The sequence below is a fragment of the Oncorhynchus clarkii genome, chromosome 23 (assembly GCF_045791955.1).
Source record: "Oncorhynchus clarkii lewisi isolate Uvic-CL-2024 chromosome 23, UVic_Ocla_1.0, whole genome shotgun sequence".
NCBI classification, from domain to species: domain Eukaryota; kingdom Metazoa; phylum Chordata; class Actinopteri; order Salmoniformes; family Salmonidae; genus Oncorhynchus; species Oncorhynchus clarkii.
The window spans coordinates 15,875,147-15,896,604 of record NC_092169.1 but is presented as its reverse complement, the minus strand read 5'-3'; the positions used below and the strand labels follow the sequence as shown (position 1 = coordinate 15,896,604).

General features: G+C 41.1%; 1 protein-coding gene across 1 annotated transcript in view; it reads right to left on the bottom strand.

Moving 5' to 3' along the window:
- Nucleotides 1-18,244, bottom strand: part of LOC139381887 (serine protease HTRA1A-like) — a 32,627-nt gene extending 14,383 nt beyond the window's left edge. Inside the window, exons 1-3 of the mRNA XM_071125738.1 lie at nucleotides 17,604-18,244; nucleotides 3,539-3,638; nucleotides 2,994-3,198 (exon numbers count right to left, since the gene is read on the bottom strand). Of these exons, the coding sequence (XP_070981839.1) occupies nucleotides 2,994-3,198; nucleotides 3,539-3,638; nucleotides 17,604-18,063 (765 nt within the window). The 5' untranslated portion in view covers nucleotides 18,064-18,244. The remainder of the gene's footprint in view (nucleotides 1-2,993; nucleotides 3,199-3,538; nucleotides 3,639-17,603) is intronic.
- Between the last annotated feature and the right edge of the window lie 3,214 nt (nucleotides 18,245-21,458).

The following is a 21,458-nucleotide window of genomic DNA, read 5'->3' as shown; positions in this document are numbered from 1 at the left end:
TTCTGCCTGTTCTTAGTAAACTGATGGAGAGGATTGTTTGACCAAATAGAATAATATTTTTTCAGGGAACAAGTTAACTACTGACTTTCAGCATGCCTACAGAGAAGGGTATTCAACTTGTACTGCACGGACTCAGATGACAGATGATTAAAATAAATGGATATTAAGATGATAGTTGGAGCTGTATTGTTAGATTTCAGTGCAGCCTTTGATGTTATTGATCTTAAATTCTTATTGAAATAAACTCACTTGCTATGGCTTCGCATCACCTGCCATCACAGGTTTGGTGAGTTATTTATTCAATAGAACCCACAGTGTGTTCCTCAATGGAAGCTTCTCTAACATCAGATATCTACAGTGCCAAATCCCTCAGGGCAGTTGCCTTGGGCCGTTACTTTTCTCTATTTTTACAACTGATTTGCGACTGATCTTACATGAATCTAGAATGACTATGTATGCTGATGATTCCACACTCTACATGTCATGTGTAATAAGGAGCTACAGTCAGTATCAGAATAGGTAAACTGGTTTTAAATAGATCTAAAACTAAAAGCATTGTATTGGGTTCAAAACATTCTCTAACACCTAAACCTCAACTGGAGTTGTACATAAAGGGTGTGACCATTGAGCAAGTTGAGGAAGCTAAACTCCTAGGTATAACATTGGATTGTCAATTGTTAAAAAAAATATATTTAACCTTTATTTAAGTAGGGAAGTCAATTGTGTGCCACCCTATGGGACTCCCAACCACGGACAGTTGTGATACAGCCTGGATTTGAACCAGGGTGTCTGTAGTGACGCCTCTAGCACTGCGATGCAGTGCCTTAGACCGCTGCGCCACTCGTGAGCCCAAATTATCATGTTCAAGTCATATTGACAAAGTTGATCTGAAGAAGGGAGGGATATAATTGTTATTACAAATAAGTCCTGTGTTCTTGACACAAAAATCAACTGTACTAGCTATTAAGGTTCTGGTCCCATCTTGATTACTGGCTGGTAATATGGTCCAGTGCAGCAAAGAGAGACATTGCAAAGCTGCAGCTGGCTCAAAACAGAGCAGCAGGCCTTTCCATTAACTGCACATACAGAACTAACATCAACAACATGCATGCAAGTCTTTCCTGGTTGAGGGTTGACGAGAGATTAACGGCTTCACATCTAGTCTTTATGAGAAATATTACTGTGACTTAAATTCCAGATGGTCTGCATAATCAAACAGCATTCAGCTCAAACACCCATACATACCCCACAAAACATGCCACCAGGGGTCTCTTCACAGTCCCCATGTTCAAAACGAGTTCATGGCATGATACAGAGCTATCATCGCATGGAACTCCCTTCCACCTCCAATTACTCAAGCAAACAGCAAAATTACCTTTAAAAACTGATTAAATAATAACTTATTATTTTTGTTGTTGTATTGTTTGTATATCAATGGTGTGACTGTCCTTGACTATCAGTGTTTTGTTACTTGTCATGTTTTGTGTTTTTTTGTGGACCCCAGGAAGAGTAGCTGCTACTTATGCAAAAGCTAATGGGGATCCAAATAAACTAAATATAAAGAAGTTTTAGCTATGGAGCCACAATGGGGCCCCGGGTGTATGGTCAATCCACAATCAGCGCTGGGCTGTCATGGTCCACCAGTCGTTGGGTGGTAGTCTTTACCACCATGGCACAAAGCATTCGACTTTTCAGTGTCTTGCAACTGGTCCTGTTTTGAGAACTATAATATTTATGCTAGTTGTCATTACAACAACTATTTCCATCCATAATCTTTTCTTCAGACATTGATGGATCACTGCCTTGGGTCTGATATCACCTGACTGTTGTCTAGCATAGGTCTTGAATGTAGACCTGAGAGTATAGCACAGTGGTCTTTCAGGGCCAGTATGGGGAACCAATGTAGGCTGCATAAAAGAAAACATAACCTTGTGCTTGTCTTGACGTTTTGGGCTGATGCAGTGTGTAGCCCTGTTCTTGTCGTGAGTGTCTTTTCAGCTGTGCATTGAAGCAAGGGAAAGCTTGGTGAGGCATTCTGCTGTGCAGTTACTCCTAGCCCGTGGCTTTGACTAGGTGCCAGGCATTCCTTCATATGATTGTCGACTATGATTCATGTGGGATGTGTATCCCACTGGTCCACAAAGCAACAGCCTCTCAATATTACTGTACTTTCCCGTGGCAAAAACCTTACATGGCCTGTAAGGCCATTTATGAGCAAAACTTTTGCAATCCAAACTATTTTCTCATTGGAGCATAACATGGGTTTTCATCTGCTGTTAATGAGTCTTTGCGGAATATCTTCCAAGTACGGTATATTTCTGAGAATCGTTGCGTAATGACTGCTGTTTTATGAAGTTTTTTTTCTTCTGAATGCCATTTGCCAACAGCATTTACAAGGACCATTTGGTTGCATCACTCAAACAATCACCTCTCTATGTTATCAAGCTGAACAACACTTTTCTATCAATAACATCTTGCAATTCCGACTCCCCTGCTGTTTTATAGGGAATAATATTGAGTAATTGTTGTTCAATTGTTGCTCACGTTGCCAACGGTGTCTCGATATGCAGTTGTAAAATATAGGAAAGTACTGCACCAAGATGGCTGCTGTTGGCCTGAAAGGCTGTATTTAAAATCCAATCTGCTTCCCGGGTGTTGAAACTGTCAATGTCATTCCCACACACTCTCATAGGCAGGAATTAAAAAGGACTGAAGCGTGGGAGCTACTGTGTAAAGCCACACTCCTCAAACCCACTATTTATGCCGCTTATTATATTCCATAAAGTTTCCATTTGAAGAAATAATGTGACAATCTTTGTGAAGGAGTGGGTGGCACATACAGGCAAACTAACATGTTGCAAATGTTTCTAACTGCAAACCCATTCCTTATGCCTCTGTTTGGCTCCTATGTAAACTATTGATGTGGTTGTTTGAATAAAGTTATTTCAATTGGATTTGTAACTATGACCGTGACCTCTAGTGATCACTCTTACTGGTGAGTCGATCTTGAGGAGTGCGATGTCGGACTTCTCATCCACGTCTTTGATCTTGGCGTCGTAGGTGGCGCCACTCTTCAGCTCCACCTTTACTCTATGCTTATTGGCCACAACGTGGGCGTTGGTCACGATCTGTCCATCCTCCGACACCACGAACCCTGAGCCACTGGCCACTGCCACCTCCCTCTTAGAATATGCCATCCTGAGCGAGATGGAGGGGAAGATAGAGAGAGAGAGATGTAGAAAGGGAATGAGATACAGAGAAAGGGAAAGAAAGAGATGCAGAGAGAGAGAGAGAGATAAATGTATAGAGAAAGGGAGGGGTGAATAGAAATAGGGAGAAGGGGGATGGAGAGACAGGGGATATGGAGAAAGAGAATGAGAGGCAGAGATAATGAAAAAGGATAAGTACTTAAGTGTTGTCCCAACTAGTGTATTCTTACATCCAGGTGGGTCGTAAAGAAAACTGGTATTTGTCTACAGATATTCAAGGACCTACACACACACACACACACACACACACACACATACACAGCTCTTACTTGCGGTAGAGTTCAATGTGAACCACGGCCGGGGCGATCCTCTCCACCACGTCAGCGATGAAGTTGTATTTGTGTCTCAGACTGTTAGGGTTGTCCTGGGCTAGAAATACAACAAAGACAGGATGTTGCAATAAGAATTTACTCACCAGAAACACAAATACAATGACAAAATGTAACAGCAGTGCAAGAATAAGTCCAGCATATGAAACTGGTAATTATCTGAAGAGAAGGGGAACGATGACAGTTTGTGGCATAGACACTATCCTGTGTTTGTGTCTGTAAGTGCCTTTTGAAGTCTTCTGTAAGAAGACAAGTCAGGAAATGTTGATGATATGCCATGTAATTATATCATGCTGTCTTTTTCCAGGTTGTGAATTAAGCCTTTTCTGAAGATTATCATAGACATTTTGCTTTTTAAATCGGCAATCTGTGATTGTAACATACATTATTTATTTTTTTACTTTTGAACTAATATACACTCTGTGGCCAGTTTATTAGGTAAACCCATCCCAGGTTGGACACCCCTTTACCTCCAGAACAGCCAGAATTTTTTGTGGCATGGAAACATTGCGCAATAGGTATCGAGATGTAAGGTGTGCCAGGAAAACATTTCTCACACCCTTACACCACCAGCCTGTACCATTGACACCAGGCAGGATGGGGCCATGGACTCATGCTGCTTACGCCAAATCCTGACTCTGCCATCAGCATGACGTAACAGGAAACGGGATTCATCGGAACAGGCAATGTTTTTTCACTCCTCAATTGCACAGTGTTGGTGATTGTGTGCCCACTGGAGCCACTTCTTGTTTTTAGCTGGTAGGAGTGGAACCCGGTGTGGTCGTCTGCTGCAATAGCCCATCCATGACAAGGACCGAGATGCCGCACTGCACATTACTGTTGTACTGCGCCGTTATTTGCTTCTTTGTGGTTCGCCTTTTAGCTTGTACGATTCTTGCCATTCTCCTTGAACCTCTCATTAATGAGCTGTTTTCGCCCAAAGGACTGCCGCAGATTGGATGTTTTTGTTTGTCGCACCATTCTCTGTAAATCCTAGACACTGTTGTGTGTGAAAAGCCCAGGAGGCCGGCCGTTTCTGAGATACTGGAACCGGCGCGCTTGGCACCAATGATCATACCATGCTCAAAGCTGCTTAGGTCACTTGTTTTTCCCATTCTAACGTTCAATCGAACAGTAACTGAATGCCTCTATGCCTGTCTGCCTGCTTTACGTAGAAAGCCACGATCACACAAACCTTTTTCGTGAATGGGGGGATTCTTGAAGAATATAACTTAAAAATTATCTTTCCACATCCTCCTCAAATAATGATGTTAAACACATGGAAAGAGAGCACAAAATATGTTTTGTCGTACAATCCTACACCTTTCTGTAGTGGACATATAAAGTTATATTACGCGCCATCCAATGCAAAGTGGTGTGCATAAACCTAGAAGAATAGGTCTACCAATGATTAGAAGTTATTCCGAAATATTTTTAGTCTAACTTTAACGTTACTGTGATGGGTTGAGAAGAAAAAAAAAACGTTCTGCTTGAGGCCCAAGACAGGTGTAGAATGAGCACTAGCCTGACATACTGCACTTAATTATACGTTCAGAATACCCCATTTCTTTCCTGTGTGTTCAAGAGGGGAAATTCCTAAATGGAATTCATATTTCATATCGTCAGCATAGCTGTAATTTCCCCCAAAAATAAGGGGGTCATATAGCATGATAACTTTAGGCAACTTGTTTCATTTTAGTCTAACAAAAGCCCATGTTAAAACTTCATCCATGAATGACTGGGTTTGTTACACCCAATAGTATCTTAAATCAAATCTAATTGTATTAGCCACATGCGTCGAACACAACAGGTGTCGACCTTACAGTGAAAATGCTTACCTACGAGCCCCCAACCAACAATGCAGTTTCAAAAAATACAAGAACATATAAGAATGAGAGATAAAAGTAACAAGTAATTAAAAATCAGCAGTAAAAACAACAATAGTGTGACTACATACAGGAGGGGGTACCAGTGCAGAGTCAATGTGCGGGGGCACCGGTTAGTTGAGGTAGTATGTACATGTAGGTAGTTATTGAAGTGACCATGCATTGAAGTGACAATGCAAATAGTCTGGGTAGCCATTTGATTAGATGTTCAGGAGTCTTATGGCTTGGGGGTAGAAGCTGTTTAGAAGCCGCTTGGACCTAGACTTGGCACTCCGGTACTGCTTGCTGTGCGGTAGCAGAGAGAACAGTCTATTACTAGGGTGGCTGGAGTCTTTGACAATTTTTAGGGCCTTCCTCTGACATCGCCTGGTATAGAGGTCCTGGATGGCAGCAAGCTTGGCCCCAGTGATGTACTGGGCCGTTCGCACTATCCTCTGTAGTGCCTTGTGGTCGGAGGCTGAGCAGTTGCCATACCAGGCAGTGATGCAACCAGTCAGGATGCTCTCAATGGTGCCGCTGTAGAACCTTTTGAGGATCTGAGGACCCATGCCAAATCTGCTCCACTGCAGCCCTGTCGATGAGAATGGGAGTGTGCTCGGTACTCTTTTTCCTGTAGTCCACAATTATCTCCTTTGTCTTGATCGCGTTGAGGGAGAGGTTGTTGTCCTAGCACCACATGGCCAGGTCTCTGACCTCCTCCCTATAGGCTGTCTCGTCGTTGATCAGGCCCACCACTGTTGTGTCATCGGCAAATTGGATTGGGTCTAGGGTTTCTGGGATAATGGTGTTGATGTGAGCCATGACCAGCCTTTCAAAGCACTTCATGGCTACAGACGTGAGTGTTTCCCTTTGTAGTCTGTAAACGTTTGCAAGCCCTGCCACATCCGACGAGCATTTGAGCTAAGCTGGTGTAGTACAATTCGAGTAGATCTGCAATGAAGGTCAGGGTCTGAAGTATTCTCCTTAAAGTTTAAAACAAGAAAATCACGGAATGGAAAATAACATAGGTCAAACACAATGGGATTGGACAGTAGGGATAAGTCTCACATCTAGACCTAAGATCAGTCTGAAGTCTCTCTAGAGAGGTCATAATTTACAACCTGTCTTCTTCACTTTTCAACGTTATGATGATACCTGGCTCTCCCTCTTGACAGACATACCTGATTTGTTTCCACAGACACATCATTGCAGTGGAAATGAAGGAGAGTGGGTTTGTGCCAGTTGATGACGAAACCTTTCTTGCGGACTTGGGAAAATCACAAACCAGATGTAGTCAGTGTGCGCTCCTTCCATAGCAGTGTAAGGTACTGTTGCCTTGTACGTAGACAGTGACAGGTTATTTATTAATGAGACACTGTCGGAGGAGCTGGGGTTCAGATCAGGTCAACGCCGGATGGAATGAAGTCGACCACAAGACAAATCAAAAAGCATATGGACCAAGGATGGAGAGCATCTACTTAAACCTGGGCGGCAGGTAGCCAAGTAGTTAGAGCATTGGGCCAGTAACCAAAAGGTTGGTGAATCGAATCCCCGAGCTGCCAAGGTCAAAATATGTCATTCTGCACCTGAACAAGGCAGTTAACCCACTGTCCCTAGGCTGTCATTGTAAATAAGAATTTGTTCTTAACTGACTTGCATAGTTAAATAATGGTTTTAAAAAAATCGTGAATATCATTGGAATGCCTTTGAAAAACGACTATCAGTTTTTTACTGTTCTGAAATAGAGGACATCTGCATAAGCTTCCTTACAGAATTATATACTGTATAAGTTTAGTCGACCCACATTCACTGGCAATATTTATTTCAATGTTGAATTGTGTCAAATAAAATATACTTAAAAAAGGTTCTACAAACAAATAGTTAAACTGAGACAGATGGCTTTTTGATTTGAGTGCTCAATCCCCAGGCAGGCATGCTTTACTACAGACTGAGACAGAGGAAGAGAGAGGGGTACCATCAGAAGCAAAGCAAAGCCTATCGTCATCTAAGGGTGAAAGGGGGGATACCTAGTCAGTTGTATAACAATGCATTCAACTGAAATGTGTCTTCCGCACTGAACCCAACCCCTCTGAATCAGAGAGGTGTGGGGAGATGTCTTAAACAGCATCCATGGCACCCATGAAACATTGGGTTAAATGCCTTGCTCGGGGACAGAACCACAGATTTTTACCTATCGGTTACTGGCAAAAAACTCCTACCCTGCAGGCTACATGTTAGTTGTGTCGTTTCTGGCTCCCTGAATGGTGGTCCACGTTGTCTTATCAGTTACCTTCGTCTGGCCTGGCTGTCTGGCAGAGTGGCCGTGCCCTCAACTTTGTGCCCTCAACTTTACCTCCTCAGAAGTGGGGGAACTAGGGGAAAGAGTAGAGAAGGATGGAGCCACATTTTCTCTCTACATGTCTCGTTATGTCTATGCAACATGTAGCAACATACAAAACCACTCAAATGCTCATGAAACAATGAGCTTCTTTAGATAGTCATGATCTCCAAGGGCCAGCTCAATAACCTCCTCTCAAAGAGGCATTCCACCCAGGTATGTATCTCTCCCTCTAATTAGACACACTCCAACTCACAGACCTCATCAAGAAACCAAACTTCACTCTTGTATCAAGCACTCCCCAACACACACCAGTCTGCGTGTAACTTTATGAGAGTTTCCCTAAGGAAGCTGCTCTTCCTTATCCCCATCCTACATGCAGAGGGATTGGGTTGCAGTGTCAGATGGATTGCATTCCTTCTGCAGTATTACTGTAATTCGCAAGGCTGTGATACAGCAAATGCATTGGCTGCACTGAATACACATTCACTAAGCCTTTGAGAGAGTCCCTAAGTCAAAGGAAACATAGTCACTGAGCTCTGTGAACAAACACAGAAAAGCACAATCCCAATTCAATACCTGGTCACTGTCCCTAGACCCTTGCTGGTGAACTGAAAGTGTGAAACTAGAAAGGGTATAGTCTAGAGGACTGGGTAGTGAACTACAGTCTGGGAATGTATTTGGGATCAGAGACTGGGAAAGGAATGGGGAAAGAAATATGGAGAATGATAAAGCAGAGGAAGGAGTAAACTAGGTTCTCTTCAAATTGCCGACATATTTTCATGAGAATATTCTAGACTCCACATAAAGAAAATATGCACATTTTTTCCACCAATGGTACAGTATGTTTCCACCAAATGGACTTGTTGCAGATAAAAATCACTGTGTGATGATGTAGTGAACACAAAATATATTTTTTCGCTTAATTTCTCATGTACCGAATACAAATCTAAAGTTCAATATGTTTCCATAGCATTTTCAACTCTACCGATAGTTTTGTCACAAAAACTGTTGCGTTAAATACCAAATGGCCTCCTCCGGTCTTGGTACATGCGCTCTAGCCAACAGCTTGCAGACAGTACGGGTAGGCTGTGCAGGTTGGCTATTATGGATAACAGCAAGAATATTCATATTTGTGAAACGGCAGTCAAGCATCGATCATCATGTCACCAGAATGGGACCTTCAACATTTATTGGAAAGGAGCATCATGCTCATACTGTGAAGTTCATCATCATTTATTTAATCTATAGCCTGAAAACTGCATGGTTTCCCAAATTTTAGTGGGAGGACCAAACACCATATCATCGCATGACTCCAAATGTACTTTCGATATGATAGTTATTATATCAATATTTGCGCATAAAGGGGTTTCCAATGCCATTTCCTGCATAATTCATTTTAACAACACAAAAAGATCCCACCATATAGAACGAACACATTATCTGTCGGCATTTCTAAAATTACACCAAAACCTCCTGTTTCCATCAAATGTTTATACAATATGACTTGACTCCCTGAAACTGTGGATGGAAACATGGTTATAGAGAATGAAAGAAACAGGGGAAGAGTGGCAAAAGCGAGGCAGAGACGAGGAGGCTGGGAGGAAATATGTGCACGGTCAGCATACTGCATATGAGCCACCAAGCATAATCAAAGACAATTCACATTCCCCATTGAACGCGACCAATTAACTTTCATTTGATTTGAAAGCACATCAACACAGCTTGCCATTGTAAAAGCAGCAAGCCCCAATCACTCACCAGAGATATGCATAATGTTGCTGTTCCTTTGGGTGTGAATTTAAATGAATGAAAAGGTTGTTCTCAACATCCTAAAGTCAACATTGGTATTATCTTACCTCTTGTAAAATACCAATAAATCTAAAACTAGTTTTTGCAGGTCATATATCCCAGTCTGTGACTAAATGAGTTGAGAAAACACAAGAGGGGCCCATGGGACAGCAACATTTTACCTAAATCCTGTGCCACTTCAAACAACTTGCATAATCGACAACTTCAGAAACTAGATGCAAATTACATCATGTACCAAGTGTAATTTCATGCGTTTGCTTTAAGTGAGGCCAGTAGTCTGGAGCCTCTCTTTACTTGGCCAGAGGCCTTCATGTAGCTTGGCACAGAGCTGCACTTTGCTTTTTTAGGCTGACTGGAGCTGGAGAAGAGCTGGATCAAGTATTTGCATCCCAAATGTTTGCTCAATCACGGAGGAGACACTCTCAGACATAACTTTGGCCTGCCTTGTGTGTCCTCGTGTTGGAAAAGGTATACATACACATGGAGACCTTCAAAAAGCTTCAGATAGATAGATCTGTACACTTACATTAACTGTCTGACACTGAAGCAGCATTTTGAAAACAAATACTGTGATATGCACTGAGCACATGCACACACACAGCAGCTGACGCAGTGAAAGTTTCCTCGCCTAGAGGTGGATTCTGCTATAAACACATCAGACATACACACACAGTTAAAGAACACAGTTACAGAACTGTTGATCTCTCTGCCAACAGTGGGTGAGGTGTGAGTGTAAAGGTCGTCTCTGCATCATCCTCCTCAGAGTCATTCACATTTTGAAAATGTTAGGAACAGATGCAGTGCCAATATTTGTATATGAATTTCTACAACTTATAGTTGGTATGACATTAAGTCATTAATATTTTGTGCCTTTGACAAATATTGTCCCATTTACATTATGTAATGTAAATGGGACCTAACTAGCCCCATAGAGATATTGAATGTCAACACAAATTGACCACCACATTATGATTGGGTCGCGTGAAGTTGTAATCCGAATTGATGATTTCTTGGGTGCTGCCAGAAAAACTGATATGGTAACCTTCATTCCTTGACATGTCATTTTTTCCTATCAGCTCGCAAATCTCAGTTTTGGACGAGGCCGACTTTTTGACCAAAATGATCCTATTTATACTTAGTAGTCCATTTTGACACTAGAATATTCTGACTCATATTGATGCCACATAGAACATTTTCAAAATGAGAAGTTGCTTTTTAGGGTCTGTTGCTCTTTAATGATATCTGGGTGAGAGTGACTTACTTACTGCACTGTTGAAGATAGAAACACAAGCATTTCGCTACACCCGCAATAACATCTGATAAACATGTGTATATGACAAATAAACATTTTAAATCAATGGGGGCCCCCTGTATTACTACAAGTTTAGATTGCTAAAAATTGTTAGCTGACATGGCTAATTGAGTGACTGTCAGTGATTGACATTACAAGAGAAAAACTGCTGATGCACAACCACATTTCGAAATTGCACCTCATGTATTCTACTATTCTAATGTTGCTTATGCCCAGACAAACCTTGTAAAAATATGTTGAAATTCTACTTTTGAAACAACGTCAGATGCCATGATAATCCACTAGGCTATATGACACAAACCCAGCCATGATAATCCACTAGGCTATACGACACAAGCCCAGCCATGATAATTCACAAGGCTATGTGACACAAACCCAGCCATGATAATCCACTAGGCTATACGACACAAGCCCAGCCATGATAATTCACAAGGCTATATGACACAAACCCAGCCATGATAATCCACTAGGCTATACGACACAAGCCCAGCCATGATAATCCACTAGGCTATACGACACAAGCCCAGCCATGATAATTCACAAGGCTATGTTACACAATGCTCTAGCAATGACAAAGTTGACGAGGGAAATAGCAACCCCTTAAAAGGTTGCCACAAATTGTTAATGTTATATTTCATAACAAAAACATATCTGGGATGGATAGACGGTCTGGTTTATGTTGAGTCCCACTGATTGTGATTACAAGCGTCACAGATTGCAGCTCAGCTGCACTGGCTGAAACTGAGGACTCACAGAGTAGAGTCCATACAAAAGGTAGTGTTTTTATACTAAAGGAAGCTACAACGTTTTAATGCAAGCAAACACACACTGACCATGGTGTACAGATCACTTACAGAGTGTTTTAACCTTCAACATCTTCTGGTATGAGAATGTTTCAGTAAGAAACAGGAGTAAACTGGCACAAGTTGTCTATCAGGCCAGCAAAATAGTTGGCGGCAATCAGTCACAACTCCAAAAAGTGTACACACAGAACTTTACAAGGAAAGCACTTCAGGTCACCCACAAGCGGCATGCCTCCATACAAATGATGCCGTCCGTTCGAAGAACAAAAGGTGCCACTTGCACGGAAGAATGGCATTAAAGGCCCATATACATTTCCACACCATGATGTTGGAAAAATACTATGAAATTGTGAAAATTATGATAATGCCATTTTAGTGTAAAAGCTGCTTGAAAAGGCCTGACATTTTAGCCTATTTTGGTGGGATGGAGTTGTGGCCAATGGTGACATCACCAATAAGAAAGAGTTCCAAACCTCTCTGCAAATAATAGCTAAATTCTTGCTTGAGAAATTGCCCTTTGCTGAGAAGCGATTTTTGTTTCTCATTGACCATTTCATTGAAAACAATCACAGTAAGATACTTCATTGTTACCCAGAAATGATTAGCATTGGACCTTTAAGAAATGATTTATCCCCTCCGCAGAAACAATCCTAAATAAGATTCAGATGAACTGACGTGAGTTAATGCTCAATGTGTGTAATGTGTATGTTTTATGTCTGTTTTTATATTTGTTATGTAAGCGAGAGCGCCAAAGACAATTTCCATTCTTTGTAACTTAATGGACAATTTTTCTAATCTAATCCTGGAAATTAATATAGGCTACTCCGTGATAAAGTCAGCAACAATGACCTATTGCAAAAAATGCAACGTTGTTCATCCATCCTCAGTTTTCTGACATCACAACAATTAAACTCCGGAACTGTTTTAAAATCACCATTGGCCTCATGTTGAAATCCCTGAGCAGTTTCCTTCCTCTCCGACAACTGAGTTAGGAAAGACGGCTGTATCTTTGTAGCGACTGGGTGTATTGATACACCATCTTAAGCCTAATTAATAATTTCACCATGCTCAAAGGGATATTCAGCTTCTGCTTTATTTATTTTTGCATACTGTATCTACAACCAGTGTCTATCTTTGCGAGGCATTGAAAAACCTCCCTGGTCTGTGCTTTAAATTCAGTAGTCAATTGAGGTACCCTAATAGGGTAGGGTGCCATTATCAAATCATGTTAACCACTATTATTTAAAATGGAATGAGTCCATGCAACTTAATATGCAATTTGTTGAGCACATTTTAACTTCTACAAACCAAATTTCCCTCTAACATTATTGGGTATTGTGTGTAGATCAGTGACATAAAATCTTGATTTAATCCATTTCAAATTCAGACTAACACAATCAATTGTTGTTTTGAGGGCGCCCCAAACAAAAGAGTATACTTGGCTTGACATTCATTCTGAATAGCCGTACTTCTTCATTTCTCAAAGGAAAAACATCAACCAATTTCCAATAACTGTTGATATCTAGTGGAAGCCATAGGAACTGGCTTCCACTAGTTTTGTTATACTCACATACATTATTCAAACAGTTTTAGAAACTTCAGAGTGTTTTCTATCCAAATCTACTAATAATATGCATATCATAGCTTCTGGGCCTGAGTAGCAGGCAGTTTACTTTGGGCACACTTTTCATCCGGATGTCAAAATATCACCCCCTATCCCAAAGAAGATTTATAGCCAGCATGAGAAGAGAAAAAAACAGCCTGGGGAGCACCTCCTACTGGAGAGTTAATCTATAAACAGCTATTCATTTGATCTCCCATCCAGGGTTTTAACCAAGCCCAGCTCTGCTTAGCTTTGAAGTTTGTCACTGACTACAACCAATGTGGTATCATGAGAACGATTATTGACAGTTATTTTAATAGCTAAATATATTCACTAATGCTATCAGTCATTTCATAGGGTAGATTTAACAGGGGAAATTAAACTTAACCATACTTTATAAATCATACAGTATAACAACAACAATACTATTTTGGACTATATAGCATTTTCAACGTCATCAACAGCTGGTGTTTCAATTCAACCCAGGGTTCAACTTAAAATAGACAATACATATAGGCGGCCTAGGTTTTTAAGCTTAGGTTGATTTCAAAAGTAATCTGCAAGTTAATCATTGTGTTGGATTCACATCTCCATCTCAACCAAAAATCAAAGTTAAAGAATAGGAATAAATCTAACTTTATTTAAAGTGCATTTCAAGTTTAATTAGATTTAGTCCTATTCTTTAACACACAGTTGAAGTCGAAAATGTACATACACCTTAGCCAAATACATTTAAAAACTCAGGTTTTCACAATTCCTGACATTTAATCCTAGTAAAAAGTCCCTGTCTTAGGTCAGTTAGGATCAACACTTTATTTTAAGAATGTGAAATGTCTGAATAATAGTAGAGAGAATGATTTATTTCAGCTATTATTTATTTCATCACATTCCCAGTGGGTCAAAAGTTTACATACACTCAATTAGTATTTTGTTGCATTGCCTGTACATTTTTTAACTTGGGTCAAACGTTTAGTGTAGCCTTCCACAAGCTTCCCACAAAAAAAGTTGGGTGAATTTTGGCCCATTCCTCCTGAAATAGCTGACATAACTGAGTCAGGTTTGTAGGCCTCCTTGCTCGCACACGCTTTTACAGTTCTGCCCACATATTTTCTATAGGATGGGTCAGGGATTTGTGATGACCAATCCAATAACTTGACTTTGTTGTCCTTAAGCCATTTTGCCACAACTTTGGAAGTATGCATGGGGTCATTGTCCATTTGGAAGACCCATTTGCCACCCATTTACCTTCCTGACTGATGTCTTGAGATGTTGCTTCAATATATCCACATAATTTTCCTCCTCATGATGCCATCTATTTTATGAAGTTCACCAGTCCCTCCTGCAGCAAAGCACCCCCGCAACATGATGCTGCTACCCCCGTGCTTCACGGTTGGGATGGTGTTCTTCGGCTTGCAAACCTCCCCATTTTCCCTCCAAACATAACGATGGTCATTATGGCCAAACAGTTCTATTTTTGTTTCATCAGACCAGAGGACATTTCTCCAAAAAGTATGATCTTTGTCCACATGTGCAGTTGCAAACCGTAGTCTGGCTTTTTTATGGCAGTTTTGGAGCAGTGGCTTCTTCCTTACTGAGCGGCCTTTCAGGTTATGTCGATATAGGACTCGTTTTACTGTGGATATAGATACTTTTGTACCTGTGTGGTCCCATGGGGTTTATACTTGCGTATTTTTGTTTGTACATATGAACGTGGTACCTTCCGGCATTTGGAAATGCTCCCAAGGATGAACCAGACTTGTGGAGGTCTACAATTGTTTTCTGAGGTCTTGGCTGACTTTTTTTGATTTTCCCATGATGTCAAGCAAAGAGGCACTGAGTTTGAAGGTAGGCCTTGAAATACATCCACAGGTACTCCTCCAAATGACTCAAATGATGTCAAATAGCCTTTCAGAAGCTTCTAAAGCCATGACATCATTTTGAAGAATTTCCCAAGCTGTTTAAAGGCACAGTCAACTTAATGTATGTTAACTTCTGATACAGTGAATGATAAGTGAAATAATCTGTCTGTAAACAATTTTTGGAAAAATTACTTGTGTCATGCACAAAGTAGATCTCCTAACCGACTTGTCAAAACTATAGTTTGTTAACAAGAAATGTGTGTGTTGTGGTTGAAAAAATGTGGTTTAATGACTCCAACTTAAGTGTATGTAAACTTCCGACTTCAACTGTAGATGTTTGGTTGAGATGGAGAAGTGAATCCAACATACAGTAAGTATCAATCACTAATTTGTCGACAAACTGGAATCAAAGCAAGACTAAGTCAGTGACATAGAATTTACATCTTCAAATGTTGATATTTGGTTGCGTTGAGAACCAAACACAATTCAATATCACTTTTGCAATAGAGTAAATAACTTGTCGACAAGTTAATAGGCTAACAAATTATATGTTGGATTCATGTCCTCAAATCAATAAAAAATAAAAGTACAAAAATAAGATTAAGCCAGTGGCTCAGATGTAACTATCCCAGCATTAAATGTTGATATTTGTTTGTGTTGTCCACCAAGCAATTCAATATTACTTTTGTAATACAGTTAAAAGCCTGAAACTAAGGCTCTCTTACCTAACAGTATTTATCCAACCTTCAAATGAGTAACATCCATAGCCACATTTTGAGGCTAGCCTACTGTAGTCTAACTGTAAACCTTTTCTTATGTAATAATAGAAAGTGTACATGTTCAAGATAGCATGCAAAGGTCGCAGGTCCGTGGAGATCTTCTCAATTGCTTTAATAATTTGTGAAGAGTCTTGAACAGCATTGATCACTTGCACTATATACTTTCAATGTAAGTACTCAACCCCTTTGTTATGGCAAACATAAATAAATTCAGGAGTAAAAATGTGCTTAACAAATTGCATGGACTCATTTGGTGTTCAACAATAGGGTGTCATTAATAAATAATTAAAAAAATAAATAATCACTATCTTTGTACCCCACGCATACAGTACAATTATCTGTATGGTCCCTCAATCGACGAGTAGTGAATTTCAAGCACATATTACACCAAAGACCAGGAAGGTTTTTCAATGCCTCAAAGAGACACCGGATGCTATATACAGTATGTAAAAAACAAAAAAACAGACGCTGAATATCCCTTGGAGCATGGGGAAGTTATTAATTAGGCTTTAGACGGTGTATCAATACACCCAGTCACTACAAATATACAGGCATCCTTCCCAACTGAGTTGCCGGAGAGGAAGGACACTGCTCATGGATTTCACCGTAAGGACAATGGTGATTTTAACAGTTACAGAGATCAATGGTTGTGATAAAAGAAAACAGAGGATGGTCAACAAGATCGTAGTTACTCCACAACACTAACCTAAAAGGCAGAGTGAATATAAGGAAGCCTGTAGAGAATAAAATATTGCAAAAGATGCATCCTGTTTGCAACAAGGCACTTAAGAAATACTGCAAAAAATGTGCCAAAGAAATTAACATTTTATATTCAGGACAAAAAGTTATGTTTGGGACAAATCCAACACAACACATCACTGAGTATGACTTCATATTTTCAAGCATGGTGGTGGCTGCATCATGTTATGGGTATGCTTTTCATCTGCAAGGACTAGGGAGTTTTTTTTTTTTTATAAAAAGAAACCAAATACAGCTATAAGCACAGACAAAATCCTAGAGGAAAACCTGATTCAATCTGCTTTCCAGCAGACACTGGTATGACAATTTCACGTTTCAGCAGGACAATAACCTAAAACACAAGTCCAAATCTACACTGGAGTTTCTTACCAAGATGACATTGAATGTTCCTGAGTGGCCGAGTTACAGTTGACTTAAATTGTCTTGAAAATAAATGGCTGTCTAGCAATGATCAACTTGACAGAGCTTAAAGAATTTAGAAAAGAATGGGCAAATATTGTACTATCCCCGTGTGCAAAGCTCTACCCAAAGAGACTCACATCTGTAATTACCGCCAAAAGTGTTTTTACAAAGTATTAACTCAGGGGTGTGAATACTAATGTAAATGTGATATTTCTGTATTTCAATACATTTGTAAACATTTCTAAAAACGTGTTTTCACTTTTTCATTGTGGGGTATTGTGGGTATATGGATGAAAAATATATATTTTCAATTCAGGCTGTAACACAACAAAATGTGGAATAAGTCAAGGGGTATAAATACTTTCTGAAGACACTAGCACTGATTTAAAGTTAGGAACCCACCAGAAGGACTGATAAAACAATTAGCACATTCAAGTGGTGGAATGAAAGAATATGCCTAATAAATAAGTTACCTTTTCCACAAGCTCCCCGTTGAATGAACAGAACAGGTGGCTGCTGAAGTTTCAGCGCCCGGTTGCTGACTCTCTTGAGCTCGCAGATGTTACGATATGATACACCGTCGCTGCCACATACAGGGTCCGTAGTTTTGCAGGCGCAAACGCCGCTCTTCCCTCTTCTTCTGACGGTGGCAGAGTAGCTCACTCCGCCCGATACCGAACACTCCAACCCCTCTGCACACACCGGGTCTCCAAGCTTCCCATTGCCGCCGCACGCTTCGCCCTCTCCAGAGGCGCACACCGGGCAGCAGTTGCAGTGGTCGAGGATTTTTCCTGCTAAGCACTCAACTGGCATACGTGGGCACATCGCCTTGTCACAACGACTGGGACAGCCGACAACGTACCTATTTGAGATCTGTGCTTCGGCAGGTAGGGATGCCAAGCAAACGGTTACGCACAATAGTGACCAAAACATGATGGATTACTGTGAAACGGACTGTTGCCCCAAAATTGTGAAGTAAACAAAAAGTGTCAGGGCTACTCTAAAACTTGCATTACGTTTGAATATGTTAGCTGAAAATTGTAGAGCAGAGCAGCCACTGCAGATACAGCGGGATTTGGAAAGCTCCACTTCCACTGCGCACCAATATGAGATTTAGCGTTTTTTTGCTGGCACTGCATTTTTAAAGCCTATTCAATTCCACATGACCCGGCACACTTTCCAGACAATAAAACGCATTGCAATTGGTGTATGAGTGTGACGCCCTAACGCTTCAGTATTTATTTATTTAGCTTTTAGGCTTATTTGAATGAATTATAGGCTTAACTTGGAATATGCTACACTTATAGAATATACAGTGGATCGAAGTACTGGACTGGCCTGAATGACTAGACCCTTTGAACAGGCTGGACGAACCCACGATGGTAGTTAGATACAGTGCATTCGGAAAGTATTCAAACCCCTAGACTTTTTCCACATTTTGTTAGCTATAGCCTGACTCAAAATGGATTAAAACGTTTTTCCCCCTGCATCAATCTACACACAATACTCCATAATGACAAAACAAATACAGGTTTAGATATTTTGGCAAATCTATAAACAAATAAAACTCAAATTTACAGAAGTATTTCTCAGTACTTTGTTGAAGGACCTTTGGCAGCGATTACAGCCTCAAGTCATCTTGGGTATGATGCTACAAGCTTGGTACACCTGTATTTGGGGAGTTTCTCCCATTCTTCTATGCAGATCCTATCAAGCTCTGTCAGGTTGGATGGGGAGCATTACTGGACAGCTATTTTCAGGTCTCTCCAGAGATGTTTGATCGGGTTCATGTCCAGGCCACTCAAGGACATTCAGAGACTTGTCCCGAAGCCACTCCTGCATTGTCTTGGCTGTGCGCTTAGGGTAGTTGTCCTGTTAGAAAGTTAATCTTCACCCCAGTCTGAGGTCCTGAGCACTCTGGAGCAGGTTTTCATCAAGGATATCTCTGTACTTTGCTCCGTTCATCTCGATCCTGACTAGTGTCCTAGTCCCTGCCGCTAAAAAACATCTCCACAGCTTGATGCTGCCACCACCATGCTTCACCCTAGGGATGGTGACAGATTTCCTCCAGACAGTTTAGGACAGTGTTAAATCTTGGTTTCATCAGACTAGAGAATCTTGTTTCTCATGGTCTGAGAATCCTTTAGGTGCCTTTTGCAAACTCCAAACGGGCTGTCATGTGCCTTTCACTGAGGAATGGCTTCAGTCTAGCCACTCTACCAAAAAGGCCTGATTGGTAGAGTACTGCAGAGAAGGTTGTCCTTCTGGAAGGTTCTCCCATCTCCATAGAGGAACTCTGGACCTTCTCCTCTGATTGCTCAGTTTGGCCGGGCGGCCAGTTCTAGGAAGAGTCTTTGTGGTTTCAAACTTCTTCCATTTAAGAATGATGGAGGGCACTGTGTTTTGGGGGACCTTCAATGCTGCAGAAATGTTTTGGTACTCTTCCCCAGATCTATGCCTCGACAAAATCCTGTCTTGACGCTCTACAGACAATTATTTTGACCTCATGGCTTGGTTTCTGCTCTACTGAGTGACCTTATATAGACAGTTGTGTGACTTTCCAAATCATGTCCAGTCAATTGAATTTACTACAGGTGGACTCCAATTAACCTGTAGAAACGTCTCAAGGATGATCAATGAAAACAGGATGCACCGGAGCTCAATTTCGAGTCTCATAGCAGGGTCTGTATTATGTAAATAAGGTATGTTTTTTTATTTTGAATACATTTGCAAAAAAAAATCTAAAAACCTGTTTTCGCTTTGTCATTGTGGGGGTATTGTATGTAAAAAAATTATTTAATCCATTTTAAAATAAGGCCCTAACGTAACAATGTGGAAAAAGGGAAGGGGTCTGAATACTTTCCTTATGCACTGTACCTGTAATGGATGGAGTAATCAAAATATGTACCTTTAGATAACCATTTTAATTTAGCTGTTTAGAAAATTAAATAGTGAATAATAAATTCCCATTCATTTGTGTGGGCCATTATAACATTGATTAACTTGATATGATAATTCTCCAGTCAATAGAAAGCTATAAACACAGACTGCCTTACAACAGGAGAGATTATGAGAGGTCATAAACAGTGGCGAAAAGAGTACTAAATTGTAATACTTGAGTAAAAGTAAAGATACAGTAATAGAAAATCAATCAAATGTATTTATAAAGCCCTTTTTACATCAGTCGATGTCACAAAGTGCTGTACAGAAACCCAGCCTAAAACCACAAACAGCAAGCAAAGCAGATGTAGAAGCACGGTGGCTAGGAAAAAATCCCTAGAAAGGCCAGAACCTAGGAAGAAACCTAAAGAGGAAACAGGCTCTGAGGGGTGGCCAGTCCTCTTCTGGCTTTGCCTGGTTGAGATTATAACAGAACATGGCCAAGATGTTCATCGATGACCAGGAGGGTTAGATAATAATAATCACAGTGGTTGTAGAGGGTACAACAGGTCAGAACCTCAGGAGTAAATGTCAGTTGGCTTTTCATAGCCGATCATTCAGAGTTAGAGACAGCAGGTGCGGTAGAGAGAGAGTCCAAACAGGAGGTCCGGGACAAGGTTGCATGTCCAGTGAATAGGTCAGGGTTCCATAGGCAGGCAGAACAGTTGAAACTGGAGCAGCAGCATGACCAGGTGGACTGGGGACAGCAAGGAGTCATCAGGCCAGGTAGTCCTGAGGCATGGTCCTTGGGCTCAGGTCCTCCAAGAGATGAGAGAAAGAGAGAATTAGAAGGAGCATACTTAAATTCACACAGGACACCGGATAAATCATGATAAATACTCCAGATATAACAGACTGACCCTAGCCCCCTAACACAAACTATTGCAGCACAAATACTGGAGGCTGAGACAGGAGAGGTCAGGAGACACTGTGGCGCCATCCGACGATACCCCCGGACAGGGCCAAACAGGCAGGATATAACCCCAGCCACTTTGCCAAGGCACAGCCCCCACACCACTAGAGGGATATCTTCAACCACCAACCTACTACCCTGAGACAAGGCTGAGTATAGCCCACGAAGACCTCCCCCACGGCACAAACGCAAGGGGGGAGCCAACCCAGACAGGAAGATCAACCCACTCAAGTGACGCACCCCTCCTAGGGATGGCATGGAAGAGCACCAGTAAGCCAGTGACTCAGCCCCCGTAATAGCGTTAGAGGCAGAGAAACCCGGTAGAGAGAGGGGAACCGGCCAGGCAGAGACAGCAAGGGTGGTCCGTCGCTCCAGTGCCTTTCCGTTCACAGACTACACTCAATCATAGGACCTACTGAAGAGATGAGTCTTCAATAAACGCTTAAAGGTCGAGACCGAGTCTGCATCTCTCAGA